General features: G+C 38.4%; 1 protein-coding gene across 1 annotated transcript; it reads right to left on the bottom strand.

The window, feature by feature from the left end:
• Positions 1 to 3,258, bottom strand: LOC309483176 (1-phosphatidylinositol phosphodiesterase-like). The gene is made up of 3 exons (XM_082148844.1): positions 3,162 to 3,258; positions 1,815 to 1,873; positions 1 to 1,210 (listed from the first exon to the last, which is right to left on the bottom strand). Exons 2-3 carry the CDS (start codon positions 1,853 to 1,855, stop codon positions 364 to 366), a joined length of 888 nt encoding a protein of 295 aa, XP_082004970.1. The 5' UTR covers positions 1,856 to 1,873; positions 3,162 to 3,258; the 3' UTR covers positions 1 to 363.
• Between the last annotated feature and the right edge of the window lie 12,517 nt (positions 3,259 to 15,775).

Genomic DNA, 15,775 nt, shown 5'->3' with positions numbered 1-15,775 from the left:
TGAAACTTGTTTAATTTTTTTATTTTAATTAAAACATTCAAAAACTATATTTATCTTTGCTAGCACTATTTTACATTTTATTACAGTAATTAAATCATAACATTTGTTGAAAATAATATGCATGACATCATGTCATCAAACACATGAAATCAACAAAAAACACAAATTACAAAAAAAAATGCCATACTCATGCTAATGTTGTTCCAAACCCATAAGACAACAAAAAAATTGTTATTATTGAAATAACATAACACACATGAAATATTTGTTTTTATATCATTTACCAGTTTAAAAATTCTCAATTATCTGATGAAAGCAATGAGAACATTAATTTCTTGATGAACCCATGGGGAAAGGTAAATCTTAGGTAGGCCTATTGAATTTGATGATCTTTTGAATCAAGTCAAAACCTGGAAAGTCCATGGCTATGATCCCAAAACAAGGCTTGGGATTCTTTTCAAATTCCTTTGCCAGATGACCATACAACCAGGGATTGATTTTCTTTGCCAATGTTTTTGGCAATAAAAAAAACCCCATATATGTACCTAAGCTCGTGCCACTCGAGTAGCTCAGACTCAGAGCAGAACCAGTTCTACATTGATTAGCAGCTTCTTCCAGATGCTGTTCAATCTTTATCTCTTTGTTTTTAACTTTAGTTACTTTATAGTCTCCTTTTTTGTCAGTTTCAGACAAAATAATACCCATCTTAAAGCTGTTTTTCTGAACAAAAACAATCTTTCCTCTTACTTCACCAATCTTTGGAATCGACTCCTTATCCCAGACATCTTTAGCATTTCTAATCATGTTTTCAACCAAACTCTGAACTTTTCCCTTCATAAGAAAAACGGGCTTAACTCTGAGAAGCACTACCTCCTTTCTGAATTGATTTAAAAATGTCCTGACTGTGCTGAGAACTTTTGACAATGATGTACGTTGGTAAATCGGTCCATGCATAATATGTGATTTATAGCCAGACACTCTGAGGTCGAAGTAGCGTATCCCAGCCTTTAGCTGGTCCTCTAGTGACCATGCCTGACATTCTGCTGCTGGTCCTCCATAAAGAGCCAAGGCATCATGGCTACCAGGAATAGTGAGGGTAGAAATTAACTTTTCATTATCCAGAGTTTCCATCCAGCCAATTTTATAATTTGCAGGGAGATTGAGTGTTTTCCCATCATTAAACACTTCTTGTTGACTACTCTTGTGCAGTCTGTGGAAAAAATAAAATCAGAATACCAGGTCAACAATGTACTTGTCACATGTTCTTCATCACCAATAAAATGTATAGCTTGAATCTGCTGTAATTTGCTTTGGATAAGTGTCTGCCAAGGGCCAAATGAATAAATGCAATGGGAAATAACAGACTTCATCTTAGAGTCAAAAACTAGAGGAATCCAAACAGAAACAGTTTGTTAGGAAGGCTGGCTCTTAATCAGGCTACTTTTGAATAGAATTCAGAGGAGAACACAAGTAGAAATTCTGACATCAGTGGTGCACAATAAAATTTGATGTGAAATCCTATTCCTTTTTTACAACATCTGAATGAACCTCACAGAGGCAGATAAGGACATCATTACATCATCAACCTGCCCACAGGAATTCACAATGAACATAATAATGTAATGAAAGCATATGGACACAGATAAGACCTGTAAAAATAGCTTTATATTAAATCCCTTACTGTAAGCACTTGTGGTGATCAGTATTTAATATACATTTAAAATAACATTCCCTTTTTGTATTAATCAAACCCTAAAAACCTATACCCAATTTTAGAATATTAAAAATACATGAATTCAACGTTTTATACTCACAGCAGCATCAGGATACACAGGATTTTCCCATGAACTCCCATCTTCTAAACTGTCGGAGGCTAGCACACAATAAAACAATACATTAGTACAAAACTGCATTTACAAAGAGGTTTTAATGCGGAACAGAGGTGATATCAATGTATTTACACAGAAACTATAGTTTGAGGAAACAATGGTCATTTTTTATTATTATATATATATATTTTTTTTTTTACTGAAAAACTACATTAGTTTAAATTTAATGACTACATTAAATTAAGCTGACCTTTAAAAACAATTGTTACTGTTACAACAACAAAAAGATAAAATAATCTTGAAAATAGTGTCGATTGCTGCAGTGTTTTAGTAGACAAGTGTTTACAAGTAGAGGGAGCAATAAGATCTCATTGATATCATGTGATTGGCCATTGGCCTGATGTATATTTGCATATAATTGCCGCTAAAAAGTTGTACATTTAAACCACACTTAAAGTTTATGAATGTCCTTGCATTATTTAACCCAAATTATTAGATGAAGTATCATTTCCCTTAAATAAAAAATAAATAAAAAAGTATCCATCAAGATAATTTTATTAAGATTTAAAGTAAATTCCTATGGACACTATACCAGTGTGGACTAACCTACACAAAAACTCAGATACTCAGAATTAGGAACACACATGTTTTTAAAACACATAAATTTTTTTCAAACAGTGTAAGTTTATAAGACAGTCAAAAAAATAAAATTTTAAATAAAAAATATTTAAGGCTGATCAATCAAAAGAGTGTACACAACTACAAGCCAAGTATACTTAGAATAGTTCATTATAATTATATAAGTATATCTCGATCAAAAGATTGAGTACAAGTATAGGCCAAATATACTCAAGTATAGTTTCTACTTAAGTGTAATTTTATATATTTATAAGTATATTTCTGAGACATATATAAAAGGTAGACTGAAAGTATACTTTCTTATTTTAAGTTTTAAAGAAGAAGCACACTTGAGTACCCTGTATACTCTTGTTGGCTTAATGTTTTAGTTTTTCTCAGTCGCTTTGGTGCTTTTCTCAGATCACAATTTGAAATTCTCAAAACTTCTTGTTCATCCACCATACCATCTAGTGTCTATATACGTGAAAAGCAATTTCTCATTCTTTTGAACAACTAACAAATACTTTAGTACATTCATGAAACTATGTACAGTTGTCTTCTGTTTCCTATCAATTGCTTATGTCAAGTTGATCCAAATATATCATTCTGGTGTTATGTTCAATGGTCTTCTGGGGTCGGGAATTCAACATATGGTATCATTCATTTTCCTGTGAATTCCATGGGCCAGAAAATACAATTACAGATGAAGCTTACCCTTTCCTTCCTCTGTGTGTCTGTAAGAATGTCAGATGTCTGGTGTTTCAGCACTGGTTTCTTCTTCCTGCTGCTCGTCGAGATGCTCGTGTGTGTGTGTGTGTGCTCCTCTCTCACATTAAAGGAAGCGCCTCTTCTTATAGTCGGTGTAAGTGAGGGGCTGACACACACTTGCTCTTGGGGTCAGATCTAGGCATGGGCAGGGGTGGGCTGAGCCTTGCCCACCTTATCGGAACAGATAGTGTTAATCTGTTGTTGTTTTATTGTATGATTTGTGCATTGATTAAAAACAATCTTGAGGTGGGCTGTGTGTTGAGAAGTTTGATGAAAGGCTGCAGAATGCCCAAACAAAAAAGAAAAAGTATATAGGCTATTTTTTTTTATTATCAAGATGTGAATTACGGAGTGTTGTAAATTACTTGTAAGTAGTAATGTACATTTCTATAGCTCTTATTGATTTTAAAGTGTCATTTGGCCACCAGCACCACTAAAATGGACCATTGTCCTAATCTATTACACATAATATTAATATTTACACATTATTTCTGTAATGTTATGTTTTTTTTCTTGTTTTTTTCTTATTTTATAAGTTTTAGTTTTAGGGTCCTGTCACTTTAGTTGGTCTAGTTCAGGAGTATTCGATTAAAGTTCCAAGAGATCCGGTCTCTATATTTCCTTCTGAGTTTAGTTTGCACTTGTGTAGCCTATATCCACAAACACATACTGTTCAGCACAATGCTAACCACCAACGCTACTCTTCAGCACAATGCTAACCACAAACGCTACTCTTCAGCACAATGCTAACCACAAACGCTACTCTTCAGCACAATGCTAACCACAAACGGAACATTAAACACTTTATTGAAAACATAAAATAGCACATTTATGGTGAATTCCAAAGGTGTTTTTGCTCCGTTGAAGGGTACTTCGGGAAGGGAACGCCATTTGTAAGGACATTCCAAACAATTGAATCTCTTCACGAAGGGCTCTTCCACAAGTTCATAAGCGAAGGGAACATGCGATCATCACTTTATTGAAGTAATTTAATCATTTATGCTCATGTGACCCAGGGTGGCGAATCCTCACAATTCATTTTAAATAAAGATATGGTGGGAGAGTTGGAGTTATATCGTATTTAAACAGAATAATTCAAGTTGTTTTATTGTGTTGTAATATACACACATTTTCGTCATGTAGCTATTTCATATTTAATTTAAAATGTTGAATTTATGTTTAATGCTTTACTTATAAAGTTAAGAGCAGATTGGGAACACAAACACTCATGAAGCATATTTTAAAAACTTCTTTACAAATGTACATTTATTTGTATATATAATATTAACCGCAAAAATAAGACATCGCTGCCTGTTTTGTTATGGTAACTTTCCTCATGAAGCTAATTAGGAAAATACGCGGTCTTCAGTTTGCTCCCTTCGCCAAGTGCATTCCACACAGCTTCATTATTACACACAATTGCCCTGCTCCCTCCAAAGTCCCCACTTCAAGGGCTCTACCCTTCAGAATGAGTAGGGCATAGGGATGCTCCCATTCGATTGGAATTTACCCATACTCTCCTGATCAAGCCCTATGCTAAGCATCCTGGGAAATCCAGTGCCCTGTTTCACTCAATGCAACAAAAATGATTCATGTAGTTCCAACACAAATGGATTAAGCTATCTTTACAATTTACAAATTACATTTCATGTGATGTAATAAAATTGAGACAAATGACAATTAATATATATATATATATATATATATATTTTTTTTTTTGCTTTAGCTCATTTTTTTAATTAACTAAAATCAAACAATTAAAATATTTTTTCTGTGGTGTGTTGTGTGTTTGGGCCTGGGTGTCTGAATCCTGGCACTCCTGAACTGTCTGGTTCAGAGTTGGGATCCAGATACTGCTGCTCCATGTTTTTGTCTCTTTTTTTTAGCACATGGTGGGGAATCACATCTTTCTGCCCAGTTCATATGCTCATGTGTTGAGTTTTGCTTGAGCACAGGGATGTTGATCTTGTTTCATTGGCCATATGCTTTTGTCTTGTTCATTATGAGCACATGGTCTGGGTGTTTGTTCCCTCACCATGTGCTCTTGTCTAGTCTTATGAAGTTTTTATTGTTTTTTGTTTTAATTCTGAGCTCATTAAAGACCCATTGATTTCTGCATATGAGTCATTTTCTCATCCATCAACCCACACCTGACACTGATGTGTTATATCCTGTGTGAACTAAGATATCAGCTTGTGTGTGTGTGTGTGTGTGTGTGTGTGTGTGTGTGTGTGTGTGTGTGTGTGTGTGTGTGTGTGTGTGTGTGTGTGTTATAGGGCTTAATGCTCAATCCCGATTTTTTGAAAAAATTCGATTTTTTTGCAAGGCCGTTCACATTTCGAATTATATGCGACCTTTTGTGATCTCCTGTGTGAACGTGAAATGACCCAGAAGTGACCCGCATGCGCAGAAGAATACTCAACGGTCAACGACGTCACTTGTTGTTTGCGGAACACACACACACGCACACACGAGCGCGCGAAGCGACCGTTACACAAGAGCCAGACAGCAGCCGCTGACCTATCTAATATCAGATTCAGCACAAATAAGTTAACATAACATATATAATGGCCGTGGGCTTTTTTTATTTTATTTTTTTATTAACGGGCTCGTCGAGGTCGACCCGTTCGGCAGATTTACCTCAGCTCGACGAATATGCAGTCCGTTTTCAAACCGACGACTACTTCAACGCAGGATTATGACGTTTTTCGCGTATCAATGACGTGCGGGTCGGATAAATGCGACCTGGCCGTTCAGACTGAAGTCGCATTTGAAAAGATCGGATATGTATCGGATTTGGGACCACATACCCAAGGCTACGTTCACACTGCAGGCTGAAACGACCCAATTCCGATTTTGTTGCCCCTATGCGACCTGTATCTGATCTTTTCATGACAGTCTGAACGACACAGATCCGATCTTTTCAAATGCGACCCAGGCCACTTGGGTATGTGGTCCCAAATCCGATACATATCCGATCTTTTGAAATGCGACTTCAGTCTGAACGGCCAGGTCGCATGTATCCGACCTGCACGTCATTGATACGCGAAAACGTCATAATCCTGCGTTGAAGTAGTCGTCGGTTTGAAAACGGACTGCATATTCGTCGAGCTGAGGTAAATCTGCCGAACGGGTCGACCTCGACGAGCCCGTTAATAATAAAAAAAGAAAAAAAAAGCCCACGGCCATTATAAATACGTTATGTTAACTTATTTGTGCTGAATCTGATATTAGATAGGTCAGCGGCTGCTGTCTGGCTCTTGTGTAACGGTCGCTGCGCTCGTGTGTGTGTGTGTGTGTGTGTGAGAGAGAATCACGGTTAAAGTTTAGCTACTTGCCTACTTCCGCAAACAACAAGTGACGTCGTTGACCGTTGAGTACTCTTCTGCGCATGCGGGTCACTTCTGGGTCATTTCACGTTCACACAGGAGATCACAAAAGGTCGCATTTAATTGGAAATGTGAACGGCCTTGCAAAAAAATCGAATTTTTTCAAAAAATCGGAATTGAGCATTAAGCCCTGCAGTGTGAACGTAGCCCAAGTGGCCTGGGTCGCATTTGAAAAGATCGGATCTGTGTCGTTCAGACTGTCATGAAAAGATCAGATACAGGTCGCATAGGGGCAAAAAATTCGGAATTGGGTCGTTTCAGCCTGCAGTGTGAACGTAGTGTGTGTTATATCCTGTGTGAACTAAGATATCAGCTTGTGTGTGTGTGTTATATCCTGTGTGAACTTAGATATCAGCTTGTGTGTGTGTGTGTGTGTGTGTGTGTGTGGTTCAGGTAAATTTTACATTATGGGGACACAAATAAGAATAATAGCTTATAGATTTTTTTTTTTTTTTTTTTTTTTAAATATAAAAAGTTTGATAGTTTTAGGTGTCTGGTGTATCAGACCACTGATGGTGGTTTCTTCTTCCTGCTGCTTGTCGAGATGCTTGTGTGTGCTCTTCTCTCACATTACAGGAAGCGCCTCTTCTTATAGTCAGTGTAAGTGAGGTGTCATTCATATCTCTCTAAAATGTTCATTTGGCTGTTTACAAGCACAGCAATGCCTGAGTTTCAGAGTCCTGTCACTTTGGTTGGTCTAGTTCAGGAGTATTCAATTAAAGTTCCAAGAGGTCCGGTCTCTTTATTTCCTTCCCAGTGGAGGTCCGGACGATATTTTCTGGAATAGTTGTTCATTTACATCTGGGCAGCAGTAGTAGCCTACTTCATAAAAGGAAAAAATCCTTAACAGTCAAAATAGTCATCAAAGATGAGGATATTGAGCTATAATGACCATCAAAGTCTTTTAAATTACATGGTTCATATAATAGTATGTAAATGAAGCTATAAGTTGTGAAATCAAGCATTTCTCGTTCTTACTGTTTTTTAGTTAGCTTATGTACTAGGATAGCATACATCTACCTGATTAGCCTGCTAGCTTATTTATATTATATTAGTTATGTTTTTTTATTCCAATATTCCCAATTACATGTTTCAAATGAATGGTGTTTGTGTGTAGGCCTACTTAGCATAACAATTAATTTATAAAAAATGTATTATAGTATTGCTATATACCATACCACATTGCAATTATTATGTAACATTTATATTAAATTAATATTATACTATACTATAATATAATATAGAATAGTATGTTACAACAATATTTATCCTTAAAAATACATCGTAAGCATGGTTGTGTGTCCATTTTGTTTTATTATGCAATATATAGGCATTGATTTTATATTTCAAGCATGTTGTTTGTGCACTTCATGTAATAAACATCATACAATAGTTATGATTAGTCAAGACATTGTGACAACTTCTGACCAGGCATTACCGTGTGGGTCCTAAAAGGAGACCCGATTTCTGAGGGGGACTCGATTTCTCATGACTCCGCCCCCTCATTGCTACAATTCTCCTCCACCTTCAGGGGCCCATTAGCCTGGTTAAAGGGATACTTCACCTCTGGAAAGATGAATGTGTATTTAAAATAGGTCATTTATGTAGAAGAAATGTGAAATTATTTTTGAATTTGGAGCTTTCTAGACTGAGAAAAGCCAGAAAATGTATTTTTGGCTTATGTGGATGAAAGACAACAACTCCCAGAATGCACTTGCTTCGCTGCCCTAGGAGGCCACTCCCAAGCCGCGCCTACCAGTTAGAGAGCGCAGTTGAAAACAACAAGGCTACTAGTGAGACTCTGACGCATATGAATCACTCATCCGTCCATAAGGCTAGCTACCACCGGAGCTTGAAATTCATTTCACACAAAATGTCTAACGTTAGTTAGTTGGCGAACTCATTAATGAATTACTCCTCATTTGTATTTCTTTCGAAGTGGTGAATTATTGCATGGTTACGTTACCGGGATGTTCAGTCAGATGCGGTGCGAAACTAGGATGGTTCACAACACAAACGTCCGTGTCCTCGTCTGATTCACAACACAAACGTCCGTGTCCTCGTCTGATTCAGAGATTTCGTCCAGGAGAAATTGGCATCGTTTAAATGCTTTGCAGCAGACGGACTCTATCTCTGTGTTCGTAGCGGTTCGTAGTTGCATAGTGAGATCACCGGCGCCACCAGTCCGCCCCCAGCTCGAGCCAGTCTGGGCTTCTCGTCCGCGACAGGCAGGTCTTCTGCCTCGGCTGCTCTTCGCTATGCGGCTTGTAAAGGTAGCCACAAACACCTGATTCGAGCATCAGACTTCCGAAATCCTCTTCTTCTACATCATATTGAGTAACGTTACCCTCCGCTATTGTCATATCTTCACAGCTTGCTCCACAGTGCCTGTTAGCTTAGCTTCCAAACAAGATGGAGGATATTGCTTTTAGTTTCAGAAAGTGAAGTCCCACCCACTGATCTGTAATAGGCCTGTAGCGTGAGCGGGTCCCGCCCCCTGGAATAATGAGGAGCTAGTGTTTGTAGTCTCTACACTTTTCAATGAAATGTGACTTCCTGCTTATTATGACGCAAAATGATGATTTTTACGTCATAATAAGCAGGAAGTAAAACACTTAAATCCTTATTTCTCCCATCTCAGGGAAAAATTAATGAAAAATCCACGTTTATTATAATATATGACTGGGTTTCTAACAATACAAAGCTTAATGCAAATGGGTGAAGTGTCCCTTTAAAACCAGACCATTCTCAGTAACTGAGTTATGTTCTGGCAAAGCTTCATTAATAACTCATTTCCAAAGGGGCGTCACCAACAGACATCGCTCAAATGCCTCTGGGCGCAACTGGATAGACCTAAAACCAATCAGAGCGATCGTCATCGTGCAAAGCCATATGCTGCGTCCCAATTCGCCTAAGTTACACTACGCCATAAAAGTATGTACTCTTTTTGTTACTTGAAACGCAAGTAACTTTGTGGGCAGGTCTTGGGCGCTGTTGCTATTATACCGGCGGGATAAATGACTCTTGCGCCCGATGCAAATCTAAAATGGGTTGGTCTGAAGTAGCTTCATTATTCATAGGTGTGGTTTGGGCGTAACGTGAAATAAACCAATCAGAGCGACATCTCACATTCCCTTTAAGAGCAGGCGCGCAATATAATATTGCTATTATAACGGCGGATTTGCCAGGCGCACGCCAGGAGCGGTTCACAGCCGAGGAGACAGACGTTCTCGTCAGGGCCGTAACACACAGAGAAGTGACATTGGGGATGGAGAAACACACCCAAATTAGCTTCGGTTAAACAGGCGTATAATAATTTGGGTAAATGTGTTAAGCTAGATTTATGCCTATTTTTCACATCTTTATGGACACAACAATGATTTCCCTCGTGTGTTAATATTTTTCCTTGTAATAATGTATGATTTGCAAAAATGAAAACTGCTGCTTTTGTGTAGATGAGAGAATCAAAGTGTATGCGCGTTGTGCACATGCATTGATTATGGCCAAGCATGCGCCCTTAAAATAGCATATGAATAACATGCGCAACGCGCCACTGACTTTAGACTATAGGTTTTTCCTGGTCAGTGGTGGAATTGTTTTCTAATCCTGCAAAATAGCACCAGGGAACGTTTGCGCCGAAACACGCCTCCTCTTTTCGCTAAACCGCCCCCGGGAGCACAAGTTCATTCCCAAGTTTACCCGCGTGCGTCTGTGGAGGGAAAAGTCCGCTGTGCGCGGGTGCAAAATAGGAATGATACATGTGTCGGTGTACAAAGTGAATTGCACTGGGTGCAAGATAGGGCCCTAAGTGTGTAAAATAAACTTAAATTATCTTTTAAAATTATATAACCTATATGTGTTTCACATTCTTTTTGTTGCAAGAAAACATAGGCCTAACTTTTGAAAGTGAACAGCAGTGTTTTACTGTAGCATAAGAAGTGTTATTTTTACATCAGTGTAAACCACGGGGTTTAGGGTTTCAGGTATGCCTACATTAGGATTATTCAGTTTCTGTTCTTAAATAAACCTATGTAAAAATAAAATACTGCAGTGCTTAGTTTTCTCTGTATGAATTAAATATATAGGATAGGCTACTGATTCTTATTAAAGCTACAAAAGTTATTTAGAGAAGTGAGTGATTTTCTCTTAGTATGTTGTTCATGACCCCAGTTATTGCAAGCCGTTGCGATATGGATATCGCAATATACATTTGCGATATTTCAATATATTGTGCAGCCCTACTACAGCTCCCATTTAGCTATATCAGATCTCAAACTTACCCCCAGAAGAAGTTCCTACCTTAATTATGCCACGTGGAAACTGACCAATTTCATGTGGGTTAAATCCTTAAAGTTGCAGTCTTTTTTTCGGCCGATTCGACGTGTTGAATCGGCATCGGTGAGAGAGAGAACTCTGATTGGCTGTTCAGCTGAGTTAACGAGTCAGTGCACGAGAATAATAGCAAAACAGCGAGCAAAGAAGTCAATAAGGTACAGATAGAAGGCTGTTCATCTTAAGCCTGGAACACACCAAGCCGACGCCGACGAACTAGCGCTGATGAAAGCCGACTGTGTTGTCGCCTCGCGTCGGGGTAAAAAGCTGCACTTGAACACACAGAGAGAACTACTGCCGACTGTCAGCTAGAATGCGCGTTATGCGCCTGCGTGTAAATGAGACAACTGTCTATTTCTGCAGATATATTCGTCATTCAAAAAGGGAAACCGACGCTGCCGGCTGCAGATACACAACCCGTAAACAAAGCAGTGCGTGCTTACCGTTTTGAATATCAATCCTGCTAAACACTTTCTTTATTCCACTACGCTCGTGTTAATATTGAAATATTCGCCAAGGAACACTCAGGTAAGATTACGTAACATTAGAACAGCCTTCTATCTGTACCGTTTTGACTTTGCTCGCTGTTTTGCTATTACTCTCGTGCACTGACTCGTTCACTAAGCTGAACAGCCAATCAGAGTTCCCTCTTTCACCGACGACCCGACGCCGATTCAACATGTCGAATCGGCCGAAAAAAAGCCGACGAGGACTAGTTCCAGCCGACGGTGCTGAACACACAGAGGAAACCGTCGGCCGATGCACAAAAACTGCCCGACGGCCTACCGTCGCCGGCTTGGTTTGTCCCGGGCTTAAGAATGACAGCTAGTAGTCGAAATAGCTACTGCAGTACAAATTCAAAATATCGTAGATCGTTGTTTCCCACGCCCCTCAGACTCGACGCTCACGCGGGTTGCCAGTTTTACGACACGCAACCGGACCAACCTATCAGTGCAATTGACAATGAAAGCCGAGGAGCCTTACACACACACTGTAAGTTGATGAGTTGATTTATCCACGTTTTAATATGCTTTCGTACATAGAGATTTTTAAACGGATACTGAGGCTTTTTACATTTATGCATTTGGCAGACGCTTTTATCCAAAGCGACTTACATTGTATTATCCTATACATTTATACATAGGTATGTGCAATCCTCTGGGATCGAACCCACAACCTTGCGCTGTTAACGCAATGCTCTTACCACTGAGCTACAGGAAAGGCTTTTTGGTAAGGCTTCATTCTTAAAGGGTAAGTCCATCCAAAAATGTGTATTCTCACATAATTCATTAATTACTCACCATCGTGTTGTTCCAAACCCCTAAGACCTTCGTTCATCTTTGGAACATAAATTAAGATATTTTTTATATAGGCTATCCAAAATCTTTCTGCAATATATTTTTGCAATAGCTATATTTAATTCATACTGCTACATTGTAACACCTAACAGACAACGAAACAAGTTTGTTTAACTCAAATATTAAAGGTAATATTAACTCAATAACTGATTATATTTAGCAGAACTCAGATTGAATAAAGTTACAGCAGATTTCTAGTTCCCATCATGCTTTTCTTCTGACTGTAGAAGTGTCATTTGTGTTTCTGATCAAAAAGATTATAGATAGATTGGTAAGTGTTTATTGTCATTAAGTTGGAATTTAAAAGGGTTTTCTGTTTTCTGGTATGTCTGAGTTTTGGTGGCTTAGTGAAGTGCAGAGCCTGCGGTTAGGTTGAGATGGCCTAATCTGATCAAGACTAATTGTTGCTTTATCTATAAACTTTGGCTGTACTTCAGAACAGTGATAGTATCTGTGGTCTGTGCTTATCTGTTATAACACGCATGTGCTCTGCAAATATTAACGACTAACAAGCTAGCAGTTAACAGTAAGTGATTTTGTCAGTTTTATGCTATTTAATAATATTTGAGTGGATATGATTAATTTAAGAAATATTGTTTTTGTGTATTGTATTAATGTCAGTCGTTAAACATAAAACAGTTACAAATAATTTTGTTATCATTTTCTGTTTTAGGTGCTTCACGGAAGACGTTTTGTTCTCATTATCTTTTGTCTTACATATTTACACCGAGTGGGTTTTAAACTCCAGTATTATTGGGTTTTCGTGCTCTTAGTGAGCTTCCCTTGTTTTCTGATCACATGTGAGATGATGATGCACTTGAAATATTCACCTAAATACGTATCAGTTTTTGTTGAATAAATAAAAGTGTTTGAGTCCATCTCTATCTCTCTTGTGTTTACGTCTGTGTTACAATCATTCACTCACCCTCAAGTTGTTTTAAACCTGGATTCTTCAAAATATCTTCTTTTGTGTTCAGCAGAAGAAAGAAATTCATACAGGTTTAATAATTTAATGAATTATTATTATTGAACCTGTATTAATTTCTTTCTTCTGCTGAACACAAAAGAAGATATTTTGAAGAATCCAGCGAGATGCATCAAATTGATTTAAATAGAAAAATAAATAAATTGCTTCCCTCAAGTGACATTGTCGCAGCAGTAGCCATTAACAGCTCCTTGTCTTCACTCGGCCATGGTTTTCCAAATAAAACCAGTGCTGCGTCCCAATTCGCCTTATACTACACCCTAAAAGTATGTACTCTTTTTGTGAAGAAAAAGTACATACTTTTGAGTGTGTAGCAAAAGAGTAGACAAGCTTTGGGACATACTACTTCGTCATCTTTAACGGACAGATCTGTCGCGTGCGTCCTGTCACCATAAACTGCCCTGTCAATCATCTTGTCACAGTTAAAATCCTCCATTCAATCTAATTTCAATCCCGCTAGACTCGCGTGTCCTCCATGTCTGTAGTTTTTTAACACTTTTCACTCGTGTTTGTAGTTCTAACCGAATCCTCATCCAACGCGCGATGGGTTGTGAGCAATATTAGCCATTACAGTGCGCATCGATCTGCACTTCGGATTCTGACCGGAAATAGTAGACCATCCGGGTATCTTTGTAACACTCATTTCAACATACTACGATTTGGGACGTACTAATTCTATTTTCGAATACTATTTAGGACGGATAGTATGAGAATTGGGTCGCACCACAGGTTTTTTGAGTTACTGTTGCCTTTCTATCAGGTCGAATCAGTCTAGTCATTTCCTCTGATCTCTGACATCAACAAGGAATCTTCGCCCACAGAACTGTGAGGGAAAATCCCAGTAGATCAGCAGTTTCTGAAATACTCATACCAGCCCGTCTGGCACCAACAACAATGCCACTTTCAAAGTCACTTAAATCACCTTTCTTCCCCATTCTGATTCTCTGTTTGAGGCATGTAGAGAGTGTCTATATGCCTAAATGCACTGAGTTGCTGCCATGTGATTGATTGTTAGATATTTGCGTTAACAAGCAGTTGAACAGGTGTACTTAAAGTGGCTGGTGAGTATACATATCTACTAATGATCATGTGAAGATATACAAAATATTAATTTTCTAGCATGCAAACTGGTATTTTCTGGTATGTCTTAGTTTTGGTACCCATTTTGGTGAAACGTAGAGCCTGTGGTAGTTGAGGCCTGGCCTAATCTGATCTAGACTGTTTGTTGCTTTATCTATAAACAATGGCTGTGCATACATTTTCTATCATGCAAACTTAGTGCATGTAAATGCCAGCAGCCATATCACCCTGTAGCCCAAGACTGGTTGCCCACTGAAGCAGGGCTGAGTCTGGTTAGTACCTAGATGGGAGACCTCCTGAGAAAAACCGGGTTGCTGCTGGAAGAGGTGTTAGTGAGGCCAGTAGGGGCTGCTCCCCCTGTGGTCTGTGTGGGTTCTAACGCCCCAGTGTAGTGACGAGGACACTATACTGTCAAAAGAGCACCGTCCTTCGGATGAGACGTTAAACCGAGGTCCTGACTCTCTGTGGTCATTAAAAATCCCAGGATGTCCTTCGAAAAAGAGTAGGGGTGTAACCCCGGCATCCTGGCCAAATTTGCCCAGTGGCCCCTGTCCATCATGGCCTCCTAATCATTCCCATATACTGATTGGCTTCATCACTGTCTACTCTCCACCAATAAGCTGGTGTGTGGTGGGCGTTCTGGCTCAATATGGCCGCCGTCGCATCATCCAACTGGATGCTGCACATTGGTGGTGGTTGAGGAGATTCCCCCCTTCCATAATGTGAAGCGCTTTGAGGACCCAGAAAAGCGCTATATAAATGTAACAAATTATTATTATTATTATTATTAATGAACAAGTGAGAAATTACGTATTGCTGCCATTTTCACAGTTATTACTCAGTGAGAAAAGATTCATCATAGTTTGCACTTGTGTAGCAATATAACCACAACCACTTCTCTTCAGCAGAATGCTAACCACAAAAACGTCAGCATAACATACATTCTTTTAAATGTCAAATATTTAAAAACACATAAAATAGCACTTAATTTCAACCTTTACTCTCCTGATCCCTATGCAAAACATGTTGGCTCACATTTTCTACAGTGGCTGACTTGTATGTGACACAAGCCACCTGGTGGTGATACATGCAAACCTCTTCTTATACAAGTTAAAGACAGTTCCATGTCCCTGAAAAAGCAAAACTTAAACTCGTCAACTAAAACTGACAATTAATACATTTTTGTTAACTAAAATAAAGCTGAAATAAAATATAAATATTAGATTAAAAACATAAAATAAAATTAGAAATATTGCCTGGCAACGAACTAAGTTGAAGCACTAAAATAACTAACCATAAATAAAAACTGAAAAAAGGAGAAAAAAATCAATATACATATTTATTTAATTTTTTACAAAGTTTATTCTACACAGTGTGTCCAAAAAAGATTGTATGGGAACTAAATAAATAAATAAA

Source organism: Leuciscus leuciscus (assembly GCF_965113295.1).
Source record: "Leuciscus leuciscus genome assembly, chromosome: 20".
In the NCBI taxonomy this organism is placed as follows: Eukaryota; Metazoa; Chordata; class Actinopteri; order Cypriniformes; family Leuciscidae; genus Leuciscus; species Leuciscus leuciscus.
The sequence above is the reverse complement of the archived record's forward strand: the minus strand, read 5'-3'. Positions and strand labels throughout refer to the sequence as shown.

What these genes read in the sequence shown, in the direction of transcription:
- LOC309483176 (XM_082148844.1), bottom strand. Translation starts at nt 1,855, where the DNA reads ATGGGAGTTCATGGGAAAATCCTGTGTATCCTGATGCTGCT. An exon ending in CTGTGTATCCTGATGCTGCT is followed by an intron (nt 1,211 to 1,814) that starts GTGAGTATAAAA and finishes TTTTTTCCACAG; the next exon opens with ACTGCACAAGAGTAGTCAAC.